At 42.4% G+C, this 21,658-nt stretch overlaps 1 protein-coding gene across 3 annotated transcripts in view; it reads left to right on the top strand.

Moving 5' to 3' along the window:
* Positions 1 to 20,736, top strand: part of LOC121322506 (adenylate cyclase type 5-like) — a 68,844-nt gene extending 48,108 nt beyond the window's left edge. Inside the window, exons 8-21 of one of the 3 annotated variants that reach the window (XM_041262606.1) lie at positions 969 to 1,109; positions 4,153 to 4,175; positions 5,454 to 5,598; positions 6,156 to 6,253; positions 7,625 to 7,712; positions 10,401 to 10,517; positions 10,613 to 10,777; positions 11,070 to 11,245; positions 11,743 to 11,763; positions 13,346 to 13,478; positions 15,314 to 15,577; positions 17,559 to 17,763; positions 18,339 to 18,463; positions 18,788 to 20,736. In XM_041262606.1, the coding sequence (XP_041118540.1) occupies positions 969 to 1,109; positions 4,153 to 4,175; positions 5,454 to 5,598; positions 6,156 to 6,253; positions 7,625 to 7,712; positions 10,401 to 10,517; positions 10,613 to 10,777; positions 11,070 to 11,245; positions 11,743 to 11,763; positions 13,346 to 13,478; positions 15,314 to 15,577; positions 17,559 to 17,763; positions 18,339 to 18,463; positions 18,788 to 18,916 (1,830 nt within the window). In that variant the 3' untranslated portion in view covers positions 18,917 to 20,736. Of the gene's footprint in view, positions 1 to 968; positions 1,110 to 4,152; positions 4,176 to 5,438; positions 5,599 to 6,155; positions 6,254 to 7,624; positions 7,713 to 10,400; positions 10,518 to 10,612; positions 10,778 to 11,069; positions 11,246 to 11,742; positions 11,764 to 13,345; positions 13,479 to 15,313; positions 15,578 to 17,558; positions 17,764 to 18,338; positions 18,464 to 18,787 lie in introns of all 3 variants that reach the window. The other 2 variants (XM_041262605.1, XM_041262607.1) reach the window with 2 other exon arrangements.
* Positions 20,737 to 21,658: the final 922 nt, after the last annotated feature.

Raw genomic sequence — 21,658 nt, 5'->3', positions numbered from 1 at the left:
TTTCATATCAAAACTAGAAATCAGATGTACCTTATTTAACCTGGGTTCTTTCCGGTAATTGCTGTTTCATGTCCAGAGTTTCCACGGGTTCTACATCATAGCAGCATTCACATCACTTCATCCTGTCAATTTAACATTTAGTTCATGCACACTGAATGTGAAGGAGATCATTTGTTATCAGAGCTTGGCTGTTCATTAGGGTTTGGGTTGGTGTTGTGGTGTGGGATCTGTTGAGTCCTAACTGATCTGTGCATTAGGGTTGGGGTTGGTGTGGTATGGGATCTGTTGAGTTCTAACTGATCTGTGCATTAGGGTTGGGGTTGGTGTGGTATGGGATCTGTTGAGTCCTAACTGATCTGTGCATTAGGGTTGGGGTTGGTGTGGTATGGGATCTGTTGAGTCCTAACTGATCTGTGCATTAGGGTTGGGGTTGGTGTGGTATGGGATCTGTTGAGTCCTAACTGATCTGTGCATTAGGGTTTGGGTTGGTGTTGTGGTATGGGATCTGTTGAGTCCTAACTGATCTGTTCATTTAGGTTTGGATTGTTGTTGTGGTATGGGATCTGTTGAGTCCTAACTGATCTGTGCATTAGGGTTTGGGTTGGTGTTGTGGTATGGGATCTGTTGAGTCCTAACTGATCTGTGCATTAGGGTTGGGGTTGGTGTTGTGGTGGCTTTTAAGTCCTGATCTGTAGATTGGAGTGGGCTTAGGGTTGTAATTGGGGTTGGGGTCAGGGTTTGTTAACAAATTAACCTCAGAGCGATAGGGTTGGGGTAATGCATCATCATTGGAATTATGCATATGTATATATACACTCTTTACGTTGGAAAAGTTCACAGCTGGGGATAACAATCATGTGTTCAGTTTGACAAGGTCAACTTGCCAATCTCATGCAAATCCAATAATTGTAGCCCTATACAAGTGGTACCTGTACGTGACTCCGAAATGTCCCACCTTTGTGCTGCAGAAAGAAGAGAAAACGACGATAACCAAGATGAACAGGCAGCGCACCAACTCCATTGGACACAATGCTTCCCACTGGTGCTCGGACCGGCCATTCTACAACCATCTCGCCACCAACCAGGTCTCCAAGGAGATGAAAAGGATGGTAAGCGACTCTCTAATTCTGGCTTTTCCACCCATACCCTCAGCTGGTAGTGTTTTGTGTTTATTCATCAAGCCACATTAACGATGCTTTAAAAACATGCACTTTCTTATCTCTCATTCCTCCCTATCATTGGGCTGTAGTTTAGTTTAACAATTATGAAACTGAAAGCTGCATCTCTCTTTGCTGCACACATGATCTTTTAGTGGTGTCAGAGGAGATCCTGAAATCTGCAATGTGGAGGTGGCACGATAAATACAGCTGACACAAATATAATGATAAGGAACTTGCACAATGTGGAGGGAGGGGAGGGAGGAGGAGAGGGAGGGGGGGGGGGAGGAGGAGAGAGGAACTACTGGAGCAAGGGGGAGAGGAGGGGAAGGGGGAGGGGAGGGAAGTAGAAGTGTAATTTTTGAAAAGGATAGAAAATAACTCCTCTTCCTGTCTTTCTTTGTATCAGCTGGGTTGTAGCCTCTGTATCCTGATTTTTTTTTTTTTTATTGCATCTTATAGGAGCCATACTTTTTATCCCAATTATACTGCAATTCCAAGGAGAACAGAAGTATTTATTACTGTGGCATTGCTTTGTATGACATCAGTAAGGATTTTAATCAGTGAGCATAACATTGCAATTACCATTTGCTTTCACTTGCACTGGGCTTAATGTTGTTTTCATCACTGTGGCAAGTTATATACAGTAAATTGAGTTACAAGTACATTGGTTACTGCGGTACATGGCTTCTTGTTATTTACAGAAAGGTTTTTGTTCATTGCTATTGGGTTGGATTGGGTTTTGTATGGATCAGAGTAGGTGTATGTTGACTTTTCAGAAGTAAAAGGAATCTGAAGAATCTCAGGAATCGTTGGTCCCTTTATCATCCTGGTGCCTGTACTTACACACAGAGTTGCAAACAGTCAAATGGTTCCTTTTTGTAGCTGTAATTTTGTATTGACAGCTGTCGCAGTGTTTTTTACAACCGATTGCTTTGTTAGTAATATGTTGTTGCTTGTGCAGTATTGGGCACGCAGAACAAAGTTACCGGTAACTGTGCAGAAATGTGTAAAATCCTACTTCCATAATGTAAACTTTGTCAGTAACAAAAAAAGAAGCTATTATTGGAAATATATTTTCAGCCTGTGACTGTTTTAGATCAATGGTACGATGAGCCACGGAATTGCAGTGCACACAAGGACAGCACATAGTGATGCCCCAGTGACTGACTTGCCAATTCACAGCTCATTTCCAGAAATGTATTACTTGACTTTCGAGACAGCATGCAATGTACAGCACTGTACAGAATTCCAGCCTGACAGCTTTAGCCTCTGCAGATCACTGCTTGTCATGCTCTGTTGAATCCTCCAGACTTGCATAATTCAGCCAGCAAAGTTCACCTTGTACTGCATGCTGCTGGTACTGGTTAGCCTGCTGTGCATTTCTTCTGTGTGCTGCACTGCCTTATCAATCATTAACCCTGTAACTGCCGGCTGGGCCTGTCGGATAACACTTCTGCCAACTGTTCATCTTGGCTTATGCCAAGCATATGATATGGCGATACCAGAACAGTTGAAGGTTTTGCAATGGGCTCAGTTTCAGACAGCTTGGAGTTTCTTAATTTACATAAACTATTTTATCCTTGGAATGATATGGCCTGCTGAAGAACTGACTGCTCATTAAGTCTTTGTTGTTAATTATACAGTAGGTGCAAAATTCAGACTGAAGTACCAGATGTGAAGATTTGATGCCACTTTTCAAATACCATACAACTCTGGAACTGGATTGTGAATTAAGAAAAAAAAAAGAGAGTTTAGATTTTCTTTTTCATGCAAATCAGCAATGTAAGATCATTTTGTTTAAAAATACATGCTGGTAATAACAATGCGTCAAAAAATGTTTTTATCTGTCTGAAACTTTTCTCATTTACCAAAAGAATTTCAAAATGCCAAACTGCATGTTTATGTCAAAAGCTTTTTATAGAAGCTTTTAGAAAGTAGAGAGGTTGTGCCAGAAATCTCTCTAATGAAAAGTGTTCGAAACTAGGAACCGGTTCTTGCTTTTCTCACTTCACTCTTTAGAAAATAACAGTCGTAACATTCTAATCGTATGCATTGAAACGACTCTCTTGCTGAATTAAACAAACCCACTGATAAGAAGGCTGTAGTGGCAGGGTGTAACACAGTGCACGCACACACACAGTGACTCACATATTAACTGTGGACATTTAGCAATATGTTTTCTTATACTTGCAGGAAATTGTACAAAGAAGACTGATAAGGGCTTTGTCTCAGATGTGTTGATATATATTCAGCAGCTGATCAAGGGGCAGGTGTACCTTGTTTGCATTATATAACCACATTACTGTACAGCAGTCAGCACAATTCACTGCAGTTTCCTAAAGGAATCACTTGCTGCTTCATTATTCATAAATCATTTTAGTTTGAGTTTTTTTTTTTTTGGTGGACCACGTTATCACAGCAAGGCCCCCCAGTGTAACGCAGCTGTCAGTCTCATTCTTCCACTCTCTGCAGTGAAAGTCCTGGTTCTTGCAGTTTTCTTTTACCCCATGAGATGGCAGCAGTGTTTCAGCTATTGTTTTTATTTTATTTGTATTTATTTCTGTATTTCTTTTTTGTTTTTATTTTGTTTTTTTTAAAAGACGTGTGACTTTTGCTTTACAAGTGTGCAGGCAGAGTTCTAAAAGAGAAGTACAATGAATATTTACAGATGTAAGAAGTTTAGAGCAATGCTAAATTGAGTTCAATACATGTATGAAAAATGGGTAAGTGGGTAATTTTTATGAAGGCCAAACTTCAAAAAGAAAAACAGTCCAATGAGAAATACCTGCAGCAGCACAACCACAGTCTCTCCTTGGAGCAGTATAGCATTTGACAAATTGAGCTGAAATCCTGAACTCTCTGTCTTTTAGATTCAAGGTCTGCCCATCGGTATTTCTGATGCATATCTCTCTCTCTCTCTCTCTCTCTCTCTCTCTCTCTCTCTCTCTCTCTCTCTCTCTCTCTCTCTCTCTCTCTCTCTCTCTCTCTCCAGGGGTTTGAAGATCCCAAGGACAAGTAAGTGAAAGCTTCTCATCCTCTCCTCTGAATTATGATAAAGGGACGATGCCTACTGACACATTAAAATGACACAGAGTGATTTTGAAGTTTTAACCTAACCCCATGCCTCAGTTCCTGCTGATTTAAATTTGATCGGATGTACAGTCACTAATGAACTGCATTTAAAGGTTGCACCTCGTTAAGAAGAATTGTGTTTTTGTTTTGAAAGCCGAGCAGGGCATTGGCTGCTGTGGGCTATAATGGCGTGTGTCCTTGTACAGACAGTATAGCTGTGTACGTCCTGCTCTCCTAACAGCCTCCTCGTACAGACAGTATAGCTGTGTACGTCCTGCTCTCCTAACAGCCTCCTCGTACAGACAGTATAGCTGTGTACGTCCTGCTCTCCTAACAGCCTCCTCGTACAGACAGTATAGCTGTGTACGTCCTGCTCTCCTAACAGCCTCCTCGTACAGACAGTATAGCTGTGTACGTCCTGCTCTCCTAACAGCCTCCTCGTACAGACAGTATAGCTGTGTACGTCCTGCTCTCCTAACAGCCTCCTCGTACAGACAGTATAGCTGTGTACGTCCTGCTCTCCTAACAGCCTCCTCGTACAGACAGTATAGCTGTGTACGTCCTGCTCTCCTAACAGCCTCCTCGTACAGACAGTATAGCTGTGTAGGCTGTGGAGTGTGAGGAGTGATGGATTCCATTAAACAGGTTCCAGCTCTGACCCACACTGTTTCCCTGTTCTGTGACATTACAGGGGGTTATTTTCATGATCTAAATTATTTATTGATTTATTGATTTATTAATATTATTACATGCAATTTAAAATACAGTAAAATGAGGATGGACAGAAATGGGGTGTATCATTTTCTTGGAGGCTTTTTTTTATTGAATAGCTAGAAGATATGATTTCAGCCCCAGAAAAAAGTTCACATTTAATAATCTGTATTACAACATTTACAAGACAAATATACACTATGAAATGTTGATGACAGTTTCTTGTCAAGCTGCAGTGGCTAATATTTGGATGGAAATGTTTACATTTTTTATTTATTTTGTTATCAGTGTTATTATACCAGTCTTCTAAAGCCCCCAGCTCAAATGAGAATACGCAGCAGCTGTCTTTTCTGCTCAATGTATGTTGGAGCGCTCGGGGGGCTGATGATGGTCAGGTAGATGAAATGACTCTGACTTGTGAAGGTGTATAGCTGCAACTTTAGAAGTAAGAAGTACCTGCTGTGTTTGAAGGAAATCCCATCTTGTGTTATCTAGGCATTTCATTTTCAGAAACACACAGGAAAGCATGAACCCTGAGGACGAGGTGGACGAGTTCCTCGGCCGTGCCATCGATGCCAGAAGCATTGATCGCTTGCGCTCGGAGCACGTCAAGAAGTTTCTCCTGACGTTCAGGGAGCCAGACCTGGAGAAAAAGGTCATTACCAAACCGGGGTTGTGTGTATGTGTGTATGTGTTTGTGTTGTTAATATTTCAGTGTGAATCTCCACAATGCATTCAGTCTAGTCATTGGGTCTGGGTCGGCTTCTCCCTTCAAAGCATGCTGAGAAGCTGTTGCGACTGTTGCTTGGAATTTCCAATAACTGTTTGTAAACAGTTTGGGCAACTTTAATAAATCTCATTCTGAGTTCAGCAATGTCCTAATATCTTTTACCAGCGTATTATATGAAATTTATAACAATTCAAGCACTAATTATGTGGCTTCAAAGCATTCAGAGGACTTAAAGGTCACTGTTACTGGAGGAATTATTTCCCCCTCCGCTCATAATGTGAAATCTATGAATAGTTAAGCCCTGATGAAGCTGTTCCAAGTCAGCTTGTCTGAAAGGATGAAGTTGTCAGGATTCGTGGAGACGTGAATCAGTCAAAGTAAACATATTAAAAAGGAAACGTTTTAATCTCAATGTATCCCCTGTCGAGTGGGGAGGAAGCCTGTAATAACGCTGGGTCTTGCTCTCCATCTCCTCTCGGCAGTATTCCAAGCAGGTGGATGACAGATTTGGAGCGTATGTGGCCTGTGCTTCTCTCGTCTTCCTTTTCATCTGCTTCATACAGATTGTTATTGTACCCCGGTGAGTGAAACATACAGGGCTGTATAGCATGGATCTGTACTGGACATTTTATGATTTAGATTGCATGAACACATTGTTATCCAAACAATAACACTCCATCCATAAACATTCTGATCATTAAAGCGCATTGTGATGGTGGTCCCCTATGAAAGGCACAATGTAAAATAATGATTGATTGATTGATTGATTGAATCTTGAACACCCAGCAACTCTCCCACATCTAGCACTAAATTGCAAGCTTAATAATCTACAACTGAAATGCCTCTCCAGCTCAGTAGAGAGCCAGCCCCTGTGCACGCACGCTGCAGAGTTTCTGATCCCTGGATGTATTTGAAGTTGCGAATGCCTTCCTTAGAGAGGCAATTATTCCTATTCTGTGTTGGTTGCTCACTAGGCTGTGTGGCCTGGGCTGAACCAGCGGCAAAGTGTGCTGGCGTTGCTTGATGTGCCTAGAGAAGCAAAACTGTGTTTCTGTTTGATCTCATAAAGTTTATTTTAAAAGCTTCAAACCTGAAGGTCCAAGTTTGTTTACTACAAGCTTGAGATACACGCTCCAATATACTGCACCATGACACTGCAATAGAGATACAAGCTCCAATATACTGCACCACGACACTACGACACTGCACTGCACTGCAATAGAGATACAAGCTCCAATATACTGCACCACTACACTGCACTACAGTACAGTAGAGATACAAGCTCCAATATACTGCACCACTACACTGCACTACAGTACAATAGAGATACAAGCTCCAATATACTGCACCACTACACTGCACTGCAATAGAGATACAAGCTCCAATATACTGCACCACTACACTGCACTGCAATAGAGATACAAGCTCCAATATACTGCACCACTACACTGCACTGCAGTGCAATAGAGATACAACTCCAATATATTGCACCACTACACTGCACTGCAGTGCAATAGAGATACAAGCTCCAATATACTGCACCACTGCAATGCACCACACTGCAATAGAGATACAAGTTCCAATATACTGCACCACAACATCGCACTGCACAGCAATAGAGATACAAGCTCCAATATACTGCACAGCACTGCAATAGAGATACAATCTCCAATATACTGCACCATGACACTGCACTGCACTGCAATATAGATACAAGCGCCAATATACTCCACTGCACTGCAATAGAGATACAAGTTCCAATATACAACACTGCACTGCAATAGAGATACAAGCTTCAATATACTGCTACAGTACAATGCACTGCACTGCAGTGGAGAGACCTGCTCTGTTGATCTTTTTGCGGATTTCAGCAGTTGCCATTGCTGTCACTGACGTGTTCCTCTTGCTGTCACTGACATGCACTTCACACGTTTATTTGTTTTATTTGCAGCTCATCGCTGATGATTGGTTACTATGTGGCCTGTTTCCTTATCCTTACAGCAGTGATGTTTGTGTCTGCGATCTACTCCTGTTTCAGGGTAAGTTCTGTGGAAATTCATCCTGTCAGCATCTTTCTGTCTCTAGTTTTTAAACAAAAATCTACCTTGGTCCTGTCTTTCTTGTTTAATAAATGACACACCCATTTTTTTAAGCAAAGAAAACCCTTGCCCACAGATGACAGTACACATATTTATTACTCAGATACTGTATCATTGTGTTAATGCAGCACAGATGTGCTGTAGCAGCTTTCTTCTGACTATGAGTCTCAGTTATTGTGGTCAGGCAGGCTGCAGTCTAAACAAGGTGTATAGATGTGGGAATACACTCTCACACACACACACACACACACACACACACACACACACACATACACATACACACTAATAGACTGATCCATCTCTACTGAACAATGCCATGCATGTATTTCCATAGTCACTTTTATATTTAGTTGGTTTATAGATGCAAGTCCACGTTTCCACTCAGCTTACATTTGAAATACAAGTGAAGAGGTGTGACAGAGTAACATAGAGTCATTTATTTAATGGATTTCACCATAAGGAACAGACAGCAGCTCCAGGTTTGTCTTGGTAGTAATGGGGCATCCTATGGGCCTATGTTGCATTACCACAGCTGTTAAAATGCATGGTGCTTTTTTCCAGTGTAAAATTGTTATTTTGCCAGTATGCCTGCATGGTATAATGTGTTGGTATTTTTGTTATGTTTTAGCCTGCATGCAAATGGAGTAAACTGTAAGTCCATTTTGTTACCCGTGTGTGCGTTTCTTTTCTTTTCTGTTTTGTCTCACCTCTCCAAAGAACCACTAATAGAAAGTTCACTGAATGATACGTTTCTTATGTGTAGTTAACTGGATTGAATAGACTATTTATTTGTTTGTTAGTTTAAGTTTACCATAAAAAGATGTGGTTTTCTAAAAAAAAAGAACATGAAAATATATTCAGTTACTTTGCAGTCATTCCTAGAATATAATAGGAGCAGGAGGCTGTTGTGCCCTTTTCCAGTTCCAGCCTGTGCTTGGCTGTGGCCTCGAGGTGGAGCAAACTTCTTATACAGCGTTGCAGAAATTCTTGGATAGGAAAACACCCGGAACCATTCCTCATCTGTTAGATAGATTATTACCAAGATCTTTTCATTATGCATTATAGGAACTGGGGTTGGGTGGCAATGCTCCACAGTGGTGATTCAAGCTGGGGTGGCAATGCCCCTCACTGGTGATTCATGCTGACGTGGCAGTGCCCCTTACTGGTGATTCATGCTGGGGTGGCAGTGCCCCTCACTGGTGATTCATGCTGGAGTGGTACTGCCTGTCAGTGGTGATTCATGCTGAGGTGGCTGTGCCCCTGGGGCCTGCCGGGGGCTGATGTTCCCTTTCCAAGTCAGACTATCGAACTCCAGTTGATCTCAGTGTGTGTGTCTCTGTGTGTGTCAGTGTGTGTGTGTGTCTCAGTGTGTGTCAGTGTGTGTGTGTGTGACTTTATGTTTGTCTCTGTGTGTGTGTATGTGTCGAGGTCATGGATGGGGTTTGCATTATCCTTTAACTCTTATCTCGCTGTGTGTGTGTGTCAGTGTGTCTCGGTGTGTGTGTGTGTGTGTATGTGTGTGTGTGTGTGTGTGTGTGTCGAGGTCAAGGATGGGGTTTGCATTACCCTTTAACTCTTATCTCACTGTGTGTGTGTGTGTGTGTGTCAGGGACAGGGTCTGCGAAATTACCATGCAAAAATGCTATGGTGGTTCTTTTATAATGGTATTGAATAAACTAAAAGCTGACTAAAACAGTAGCAAAGACATTGTCAATTAAAAGGTCTTTACAGATTACACTAAAACACTATAGTGTGCTTGTGCTAGACATGCTGCATTTCAATTCCAGCAGTCAGCCAGTTGTCCTTGTCTTCTTTTTCAACCCATTTACATCCTTAACTTGTAATAAAGAGAGCTGCACTGTGGAGCTCAATTAGTGCACAAGAACCATCCATCACACAGTCCTGGAGTAATGGAAGCTTGTAGCTCACTTCACAGAGCCAACAACATCAACAACATTCAGCGTTAGACTTGCACATCATGAGCCAGCGTCCCAGAGTGTGTCCTGAAATACTGTCAGAGAGGCTAGCATCACCTTTTCAATCTGAGCCAACTTAAGGGCTTCTGTTTGAGGGAATGCCAGCTACACTGAATGAAGACTCGTTTACTATATGAGAGATCACATTTTAATTCATAACACAGTTATCAAGCCCCTCAAGCAGGAAATCTACATTTTTTAAAAAAAATTCAGGAAGAACTGTTTGATGCGGCAACTTTTATAAACAAATCCAGTCAGCAACAATTCCACACAGCAAGAAGAAACATCCTGTGTGCATCTAATTAGCCTGTGTGCCCTTATATCTGTTAAGGGCAGATCAAAGCTGGAGCCTGTGGGTTATGTAGTCCCTTGACCCATCATTCATTATGCCAATTTCAAACAGTGTCTGGTTAGTCAAAGTAGTGCTGTGATTGTCATCTCCTTTGGGTCTAGTCAGAAAGACATATGTAGTATATTAGGAAACATGTAACTTCTTCACAGTACACAGGACTAGCTCTCCCAAGCTTTGGTAATACAGAGGGATTGATTTCTGCTGTCCCATGTTGGGCCTGTCAATGAGGGTGCTGTACACACAGGTCCTGTATGCTTCAGTTGGTGGCACTGCTCTCCTGACAGTGCTATCCTCTCTCAGCTCTTCCCAGCTCCTCTGCAGACTCTCTCCAAGAAGATTGTTCAGTCCAGGACCAACAGCACGCTGGTCGGGGTCTTCACCATTCTTCTCGTCTTTCTCTCTGCATTCGTCAACATGGTATGTTTGGCAAGGTTCTCAAATGAAAGGTTGGTAACTTTTTTGGTGAGCAGATTTGCATTCTTAGCAAGCATGTCCTGTGTTTGCCCTTGTAGTTCACATGCAGCACCAAGGATATTCGTACCTGCGTGGCCAAGGAGTTGAACATGACCCGCAGCAGTGTGAACGCCTGCCATGTGAGCTCTTCACACTTCAACTACACACTGGACACCATGGAAGGGTACTGCGGGAGCACCGAGCCCAGCTGCAACTTCCCTGAGGTGCGTACGCTGCAGTTAATCCTGGAGTAACTGTAGAATGTGTTAAACTAATACCACTAGTACTGCTGTAGAGTGGGAATCCCGCTTTGAAATCAACTGCCTCATGTATCGAGCTGCAAGTTAGGGCTTGTATTCAGGATACTACAGGTATGTAAAAGGAAATTAATTGTTGATTGACTCCTCCTCAAACGCTTGGGCCTCTGTCATTGGTGTAATACTGTGAATGCTGTCTCTTGTCATGTGTTTGATTTTGCAATGGTACCAAGCCCTGTCCTGCCTCTCTTCTTTGCAGTATTTCTCGTCCGGTGTTTTGCTCAGCCTCCTCGCCTGCTCCGTGTTCCTGCAGATCAGCAGTATTGGCAAGCTCTTCCTCATGCTGTTCATGGAGCTCCTCTACGTGCTCATTGTAGAGCTGCCGGAAGTGACCCTCTTTGACAACGCAGACTTGCTGGTCACAGCCAATGCAATGTACGTAACAATGCACATACTGCCTACTCTAGAACAGAACACTGTATATGTCACAAAGTTACTGCTTTGAGTTTATAAACAGTACACTGTATCTAAACTTTATATACACATTTGTTGCTGTAAATATGTCCATAATGGACAAATTCAAGTTAACGCAGACATTTTCTGCTTTACAGTACAGTATATAAATAATACTGTATACTGTCCTATGAATACACAAAACCCTATTTCTGCAGCCTACAGATAAGTTGTGCTTATGTCAGGATTTGATGATGTCTTATATTTAGTTAGAGAGCCTATTGAAAGTTATCCCCCCAAGTATCAGCTAGTCTGGACTCTGTTTTGAAGTGTAGGGGTTTAGACAATCAAATTTGGTTCTTGTGATTTCCTAATACCCTAAATCTTAAGTTTTTTTTTTTTTTTAAGCACTGTACTCTTTTCACAAAACTCACAGCAATACAGGTATGTTGAACTCTTGTTTTCTGTTTTTCTTTCAGTGGCCAGTCCAATGGAACATGGTAAGTTTTGCCTGTGCAGTACTCTGTTCTGTGTGAGTCACTGGAGATTCTTTCAGTTGCTTTCCAATGCTGCCTGTGTGGTCAGTGATTGCAGTTCGTTTTGCCTGTGCAGTACTCTGTTCTGTGTGAGTCACTGGAGATTCTTTCTGCTGCTTTCCAATGTTGCCTGTGTGTTCAGTGATTGCAGTTCGTCTTGCCTGTGCAGTACTCTGTTCTGTGTGAGTCACTGGAGATTCTTTCAGCTGCTTTCCAATGTTGCCTGTGTGTTCAGTGATTGCAGTTCGTCTTGCCTGTGCAGTACTCTGTTCTGTGTGAGTCACTGGAGATTCTTTCAGTTGCTTTCCAATGCTGCCTGTGTGGTCAGTGATTGCAGTTCGTTTTGCCTGTGCAGTACTCTGTTCTGTGTGAGTCACTGGAGATTCTTTCAGTTGCTTTCCAATGCTGCCTGTGTGTTCAGTGATTGCAGTTCGTCTTGCCTGTGCAGTACTCTGTTCTGTGTGAGTCACTGGAGATTCTTTCAGCTGCTTTCCAATGCTGCCTGTGTGTTCAGTGATTGCAGTTCGTCTTGCCTGTGCAGTACTCTGTTCTGTGTGAGTCACTGGAGATTCTTTCAGCTGCTTTCCAATGTTGCCTGTGTGTTCAGTGATTGCAGTTCGTCTTGCCTGTGCAGTACTCTGTTCTGTGTGAGTCACTGGAGATTCTTTCTGCTGCTTTCCAATGCTGCCTGTGTGTTCAGTGATTGCAGTTCGTCTTGCCTGTGCAGTACTCTGTTCTGTGTGAGTCACTGGAGATTCTTTCAGCTGCTTTCCAATGCTGCCTGTGTGTTCAGTGATTGCAGTTCGTCTTGCCTGTGCAGTACTCTGTTCTGTGTGAGTCACTGGAGATTCTTTCAGCTGCTTTCCAATGCTGCCTGTGTGTTCAGTGATTGCAGTTCGTCTTGCCTGTGCAGTACTCTGTTCTGTGTGAGTCACTGGAGATTCTTTCTGCTGCTTTCCAATGCTGCCTGTGTGTTCAGTGATTGCAGTTCGTTTTGCCTGTGCAGTACTCTGTTCTGTGTGAGTCACTGGAGATTCTTTCTGCTGCTTTCCAATGCTGCCTGTGTGTTCAGTGATTGCAGTTCGTCTTGCCTGTGCAGTACTCTGTTCTGTGTGAGTCACTGGAGATTCTTTCAGCTGCTTTCCAATGCTGCCTGTGTGTTCAGTGATTGCAGTTCGTCTTGCCTGTGCAGTACTCTGTTCTGTGTGAGTCACTGGAGATTCTTTCAGCTGCTTTCCAATGCTGCCTGTGTGTTCAGTGATTGCAGTTCGTCTTGCCTGTGCAGTACTCTGTTCTGTGTGAGTCGGTGGAGATCCTTTCAGCTGCTTTCCAATGCTGCCTGTGTGTTCAGTGATTGTAGTTCGTCTTGCCTGTGCAGTACTCTGTTCTGTGTGAGTCGGTGGAGATCCTTTCAGCTGCTTTCCAATGTTGCCTGTGTGTTCAGTGATTGCAGTTCGTCTTGCCTGTGCAGTACTCTGTTCTGTGTGAGTTACTGGAGATTCTTTCAGCTGCTTTCCAATGCTGCCTGTGTGTTGTGCAATTGCAGTTCGAGGAACGTGTCCAGGGTAGCGCTGAAGATCATGACCCCCATCGTAATCACAGTGTTTGTGCTTGCGCTGTATCTGCACGCCCAGCAGGTGGAGTCCACGGCACGGCTCGACTTTCTCTGGAAACTTCAGGTACTGAAGCATGCATTTCCTCTGCGTGTGGGGGCTGGTTGTATGGGTCAGGTTTAAAAACTTTCCATATTTCAATGGACAGCTTCTGTAGGGGGAAATGCCTCAATCGTTACTTTTTCACATACAGTCCTGTATTTTAGTGGGTGAAACGCTGGCTACAGGAGCCACCTACAGTCTTTTTGTTGGAACCGGACCGTGTAATCTTTGTATTTACTATTATTCAATAGTTCAGATCAAGCCTTGACATACCTTGACAAACAACATAACACTTTATTTTCCTTTTACAAAAACACGGTGGAATAAAAATAGTATATATTGACTTTATTTGATATTGACGTAATAGAACTGGAAAATGCAATGTAACTAACTGTCACACACTGGTTTTATTTGATTGTCAAACAGTCCTGTATCCACAGATCATTGAACTACAGACTGTAGTGCTGCTCCATTGGGGTTGCTGTGCAGATATAGTTTTTAGCTGACATTTACCATGACAGCCGAACTTCCTAAACATTTATTTTGTGCTGAAATCTGGAAACGTTAAACATCCAGCCCGCAGAGGGCATGCAGTTTTAATGTTTGAGTTGAACCCACTTGGGTTAGGAACTTGTAAGCTGAAATATTTTCTACAAAACCCTTTGCCATTCCTAACATAATTCAATATCCTGTTGGCCCCACGTAATAGAAATTTGGAAGAACAAAAAACAATGTAAATAATGGCTCTGTGTGCTTAGAGGGCTCAGCGGTACCTAACAGGATATTTGAAGATTGTGTCAGAATAATTTCAGCACACTGAAACTTTTTCTAAAAGAGACACTATTAAACCCTAATTTCTTACCCCTTGTAGCACAATCTAACCAGTCCTCCTGTTGTTCTGAAGGTCTGTTGTCTCGCTTGCTTTTTAAACTGTACTGTGGGATACACAGATTTTGTCAAGGGAAATAGCCTCTGTGTTTATGTCTTCCTCACTTATTGGTTATCTTTGCGTTACCCACTCAGAACCATCGTGAATCAGCTTTGTCTGCAGAGGGCAGAAAGAGTAAGGGGATGGGCAAGATATCTGTTCTTTAAGGGTAGGCGATGGGCAGGATGTCTGTTCTTTGTTCTTTAAGGGTTGGCGATGGGCAGGATATCTTTCTTTGTTCTTTAAGGGTAGACGATGGGCAGGATGTCTGTTCTTTAATGGCAGGCGATGGGTAGGATGTCTGTTCTTTATTCTTTAAGGGTAGGCGATGGGCTGGATGTCTGTTCTTTGTTCTTTAATGGTAGGCGATGGGTAGGGTGTCTGTTCTTTAATGGTAGGGGAGGGGCAGGATGTCTGTTCTTTGTTCTTTAAGGGTAGGGGATGGGCAGGATGTCTGTTCTTTAAGAGTAGGGGATGAGCAGGATGTGTGTTCTTTAAGGGTAGGCGATGGGCAGGATGTCTGTTCTTTAAGGCTAGGGCATGGGCAGGATGTCTGTTCTTTAAGGGTAGGGGATGGGCAGGATGTCTGTTCTTTAAGAGTAGGGGATGGGCAGGATGTCTGTTCTTTAAGAGTAGGGGATGGGCAGGATGTGTGTTCTTTAAGGGTAGGGGATGGGCAGTATGTCTGTTCTTTAAGGGTAGGCGATGGGCAGGATGTCTGTTCTTTAAGGGTAGGGGATGGGCAGGATGTCTGTTCTTTAAGGGTAGGCGATGGGCAGGATGTCTGTTCTTTAAGGGTAGGGGATGGGCAGGATGTCTGTTCTTTAAGGGTAGGCGATGGGCAGGACATCTGTTCTTTAAGGGTAGGGGATGGGCAGGATGTGTTCTTTAAGATAACAGATAAAAGGAAACGGTGCTTCTCTCCTCCCAGGCTACAGAGGAGAAGGAGGAGATGGAGGAGCTGCAGGCCTACAACAGGAGGCTGCTGCACAACATCCTGCCCAAGGACGTGGCCGCCCACTTCCTGGCCCGCGAGCGGTGCAACGATGAGCTGTACTACCAGTCCTGCGAGTGCGTGGCTGTCATGTTCGCCTCCATCAGCAACTTCTCTGAGTTCTACGTGGAGCTAGAGGCCAACAACGAGGGCGTGGAGTGCCTGCGGCTGCTGAACGAGATCATTGCTGACTTTGATGAGGTGAGAAGTCATAATTACGGCTGGGATTAATTCAGGCTGGTCACGGGTGTCATGTACCTATATATTATATATATATATATATATATATTATAGATATATAATATATATATATAATATATATATATATATCCACACTGAAATTCACACATTAACTCAATACTTTGCCACATTGCAAATATTTACAAAATGAGCAAAACAGCATAAGCAGGTGCACAGTTCGGAGCTGCACAAAACCCCAGAAATGTATTTCATGAAAGCAGAGGTTTATTGTTTAGTTTAACGTACCAGTAGATTACAGTCGTAAAGCAAGCCGTGGTAAACATTGGGAGACCTCGTGTCACAAACGGGATGACCAGCGCTCTATAAAGGCATCAAACCTCTCAATGTACAACATGTGGCATCAGAATAATATGTAAACTAACCAACAAAAAAACATGTAAAATACTATACCACAGCAAAAGCAACAGATGCACAGAGACGATTTACTCTTTTTCAACTTCAAACTTTATTTTTTAAAGGTATGCAAAACCTACAGTTTTTGTTTGCAGTCCTGTAGAAAATCCACCAAATGTTGGGTAAAACAGACATGTTTGTTTCTAGTTGTATATGCTGTGAAGATTACCGGTTTACAGGATTAACCCTTAACGGTCCATTTATTTAGCGCTTGTCAGGCACGTCGGGTCCAATTTATTTTCACACACGCTGTTTAATCTATACGTGCTGTTTAATTTTTTTTTTCTGAGTAAAACAGGTTTAAAAGGCAGTGCATAGCAAAAGGGCACTCAATGCTACCTCTCCAGCCAAGCCCACCCCTTGTTCGCTGTAATTTTCACATACTTCAGTTTTAATTTTTTTTTTTCGGCTCCAGTAGGTCTCATTTGGCCTTTGAAAGCTTTTATTGGCTTTTTCTGGAGAAAAAATGACTAGAGACCTATGCTTGAGGTCTTTTTGATGAGGGTGGGGAAGGGAAAATTGTAATGTCTGACCTAGTCTGACATAGGACAGCAAAGGGTTAAAGCTTTAACCTGATGTTGTGAAAACCAGAATAAATAAATACATATTTAGATAAATTCTCCTTTTTTCCTACCATATAGACAGGCTATTTTTATCTTTATGTAGGTATATTGTATTTTAAAAAAAACATTGTTGAATTTTCACCCGTGACTTCACACAACATTTCCCCTTCCTCTGTGATTTTGAACATATATACTGTGACTGCTCCGTGATTTTTAGTACAAATTTCCGTGACAAAATCCCAGCCTTAGGCATAACCCTTACTGGGTCTTGATGAGGTGAGAAGTCATAACCCTTACTGGGTCTTGACGAGGTGAGAAGTCATAACCCTTACTGGGTCTAATGAGGTAAGAAGTCATAACCTTTACTGTGTACTCAATATGGTGAGAAGTCATAACCTGTACTGGGTCTTCAACGAGGTGAGAAGTCATAACCCTTACTGGGTCTTGACGAGGTGAGAAGTTATAACCCTTACTGGGTCTTCGTATTGTCTGGAGACCGGTTTGAGCAGCAGTAGATCTAAGTTGTTTTATGCTGAACATAAAATAATAGTACTATTACATTTAAAAACATCTTTTTTTAGACCACTTGAAAAAATGTATTTTGTGGAAAGCTTTGATAGCGGACAATATGTTGAAGTGTAAATGGCGGATTGCCTGGCCGGGTTAAGTATAATGCAATGTTGCAGAGCTGTAGACCAGCATTGTGTGTGTTTGTGCTTGCATGTGTGTCTGTGTGGGTGCGTGTGTGTGTTTGCATCTGTGAAGAGCAATATCAACTATTTTAATTAAGAATCGAGCCAGGGAAAGCTTTAGGAATTAATATTCTGACAGCTGAATCATTTTTTTCTTTCTAATACAATTTGGGAATATCTTTTAGTTATTGAACACGATGTACCTTTTGGGTATCGAGCAGAATCATCGGTTGTGTCCTAATACGGAAGTGTCTCGTTCCTCTGTTCTTCCAGATAATTAGTGAGGACCAGTTCCGGCAGCTGGAGAAGATTAAGACAATCGGCAGCACGTACATGGCTGCCTCCGGCCTGAACGACTCCACCTACGACAAGCCGGGGAAGACGCACATCAAAGCGCTGGCTGACTACGCCATGAGGTTAATGGACCAGATGAAGTACATTAATGAGCACTCCTTCAACAACTTCCAGATGAAGATAGGTATATGAGAGACTCTTTGGATAGCACAGCAATGGTGTACTGATTGATTTACTGCCCCTTGTCATCTCATATGTGCATGCAAAGCCCCCATACAATACTTTAAACTGATGCCTTTTTAAAAATGATTTACTTTAATATATTTGGTCCTTGATTGTTGAAGCTAGTAATTTGGAGTGTTTGATTTGTAAGCATTTTCTGGTTGAGTGCACAGTGACAGAAGGAATTGGGGTTGGGGGGGGGGGGGGTTTGTTTGCGTTTTTTTTTTTATTAGCTTTTTAGTTCCACTGAAGACACAGTGATATGTGAGTGTGCCCAGTCAAGTCATCAGAATAGCTGAACCTGTGCCCATTCACTAGTGTGGTCTGCTGAACAAGCAGGACCCCGACAGTATCCAAACATTCAGCGGTTTCAAAATGTTTCTTGTGATCAATACAGAATGGTATGGAGATGCATTGCCCATATACCGGTTTGCTGTTTGAGCACATCAGGGATCCTTTAATAGAACGGCCCTGGCTGCTACTGTGATGTGCTGCAGGCTGCGTTCTCTGAAGGACGCTCCACTCTTTTGCTTTCAGGTCTCAATATCGGCCCGGTCGTGGCTGGGGTCATTGGTGCAAGGAAGCCTCAGTATGACATCTGGGGGAACACAGTGAATGTAGCCAGTCGCATGGACAGCACAGGAGTGCCTGAAAGGATACAGGTAACTTAAACTGTCAGGGTGCCAGTGGTTCTAAGGGGACACCTACAGAGTGGTCTGTTTACCATGGTGACAGATTGCTTGGCAACGCGTTTTCCAACTTATACTGTGCATCTGGCTTTTTTTGCTCTTTTCAAATTTGCTTGCTAGCTTACGCTTTTATCATGGTATAGCACAGTAAAAGTATAGAAAACGTGATTTTTAGGTCAGATAATAAATAAAAAGACTGTTGCATGTGTCAAATTTGAGCTTTGAACAATATCGGCTAGAATGTCTGTACTGCTGATTATAATTAAATGGTGACTTCATCTTTACTCCTTTCTCTAGGTGACCACAGACATGTACCAGGTTCTGAATGGCTACAACTATATACTAGAGTGTCGAGGAGTAGTAAAGGTCAAAGGGAAAGGCGAAATGATGACCTACTTCCTGAACGCAGGACCACCCAGCAGTTAGCAGAACACCTTTTATTATTTTTTATTATTTTTTAATATGTTATTTTGATATTGTTGAAACCGCTGGGTTGTGGGTCCCAGTAGAAACCTGTCTAAGCAATGAAGCACAAGACAATACAGATCTAAAATGACCTGCTGAACAGAACGCCATGGGCTCTCCCAGCACTGGGAGACACTGGGAGCCAGGCATGGCGGTAAAGAAAAGGGCCATCTCCTTTTTGTTGTTGTCAGTGGAGAGGCAGGCCAAGCGAAAGTGACCAAAGATTTATTGACTAACTTGTTTTTCAATGGACCATGCTGCTGCTACTGCTACTGCTGCTGCTAGGAAGAGGGGCACAAATAAGGCAATCAAAGCACCTGCTTTCACAGCACAACCTTTCAAGATGTGAAGGAAGTGAATCAGTATTTAAAGGTTTTCAAAGCAAATCATAAAGTCCTCTGCAGGCTCTGGTAATACTGCACACAGTCATTACAAGATACAGACACACTGGGATCTGCAGGCTCTGGTAATACTGCACACTGGGATCTGCAGGCTCTGGTAATACTGCACACTGCAGGCGTTACAAGATAGACACGCTGGGATCTGCAGGCTCTGGTAATACTGCACACTGCAGGCGTTACAAGATACAGACACACTGGGATCTGCAGGCTCTGGTAATACTGCACACTGCAGGCGTTACAAGATACAGACACGCTGGGATCTGCAGGCTCTGGTAATACTGCACACTACAGGCGTTACAAGATACAGACACGCTGGGATCTGCAGGCTCTGGTAATACTGCACACTGCAGGCGTTACAAGATACAGACACACTGGGATCTGCAGGCTCTGGTAATACTGCACACTGCAGGCGTTACAAGATACAGACACACTGGGATCTGCAGGCTCTGGTAATACTGCACACTGCAGGCGTTACAAGATACAGACACGCTGGGATCTGCAGGCTCTGGTAATACTGCACACTGGGATCTGCAGGCTCTGGTAATACTACACACTGCAGGCGTTACAAGGTGGGCATGCTGCAAGGGTTTGTGCTGCCTCGTAGGACCCAGGCTACACAACACAAAGCTGCATGGAGATTACAAACCGACCACTACAACAGGATGATTGGTTTCTTTGTTTGTCGTGAGGCTGCGCACCCCGGAGCAACTGTCGCTAATGCAAACCTATGACAAGGAACTTCGTATTTGGGGACTCTAAACACAATGAAACACAGTACTGCAAATCTATTCTCTGAGTATTTGAGTTTACGTTTTTCTTGATGTGTAAAATGCAGACACTTTAAATTAAAAAAAAAAAAAAGGCGCCAAAAACTTTTTGTATTTTTTGTCATTTTGTATTATGACTCAAGACAAATCTAGCAGAGATTCTATATTTTGTAAAGTATTATATTAAAAGAGTGTGCAGTGTAAACCACTGTGTATTAGGGAGTATATAGATGACATAGATGCAATCTTGCACCTTTAGTTTTCCTCTTCATCACTTTTTAGGTCCATAATATGACATTTTTTTTGGTTTGGTTCTGTTTTTTGAAATGTGTTTGAATGGCTTCTCTTTAGTCCACCTTCTTGCTGTTTGTAGATATATTTCCCCACACTCCCCAAAGCTGCTGTACTCAAGACACTGGTGCTGGTGGCAGCAGTCCTCACAAAATGCTTGGTAGAGCAGTTTGAAATAAGAAGGGTATGTCTGTGGCCAGTGATGTACCTCAGTAACATTGAGTTAATTTGTTTTTAGCTTTTTGTTTCTTTATACTGAAAGTACTTTACTGAGGGCAATCTTCATGAAGCTTAGTGTGTGTTTTAGTTGAATTAAGTTAAGAACATAAGAACATAAGAAAGTTTACAAACGAGAGGAGGCCATTCGGCCCATCTTGCTCGTTTGGTTGTTAGTAGCTTATTGATCCCAAAATCTCATCAAGCAGCTTCTTGAAGGATCCCAGGGTGTCAGCTTCAACAACATTACTGGGGAGTTGATTCCAGACCCTCACAATTCTCTGTGTAAAAAAGTGTCTCCTATTTTCTGTTCTGAATGCCCCTTTGTCTAATCTCCATTTGTGACCCCTGGTCCTTGTTTCTTTTTGCAGGCTGAAAAAGTCCCTTGGGTCGACACTGTCAATACCTTTTAGAATTTTAAATGCTTGAATTAGGTCGCCACGTAGTCTTCTTTGTTCAAGACTGAACAGATTCAATTCTTTTAGCCTGTGTGCATATGACATGCCTTTTAAGCCCGGAATAATTCTGGTCGCTCTTCTTTGCACTCTTTCTAGAGCAGCAATATCTTTTTTATAGCGAGGTGACCAGAACTGAACACAATATTCAAGATGAGGTCTTACTAGTGCATTGTACAGTTTTAACATTACTTCCCTTGATTTAAATTCAACACTTTTCACAATGTAAAAAAAGTTGAACTGCACAAGGTGAGATTGTGTGTGATATAAAACGGACCCAGACAGTAAGAGACTTTTCTCAAAGGTTTAAGTATTTCATAACTATTCCAATCCTAGTTTAAATCACTGTGCAGTGTTTTTCTTTTTTTTTTTACATGCAAATAAACTGCTACAATGTGAAAAAAAACAGTTAATGGTACTATGCTTGAGTTCAGATCCAAAATGAGAAATTTGGGAGTTACTTTTGAACCTCATGTGGAGAATACTATTAAGGCATTATTTTCCACCTTAGCAACATTGCTAGGGTGCGACCTATGCTTTCTGCTTCTGTAGATGACAAGCTGATTCATGCGT

Source organism: Polyodon spathula, chromosome 10, assembly GCF_017654505.1.
Source record: "Polyodon spathula isolate WHYD16114869_AA chromosome 10, ASM1765450v1, whole genome shotgun sequence".
NCBI classification, from domain to species: domain Eukaryota; kingdom Metazoa; phylum Chordata; class Actinopteri; order Acipenseriformes; family Polyodontidae; genus Polyodon; species Polyodon spathula.
This window is presented reverse-complemented; position numbering and strand designations above follow the sequence as displayed.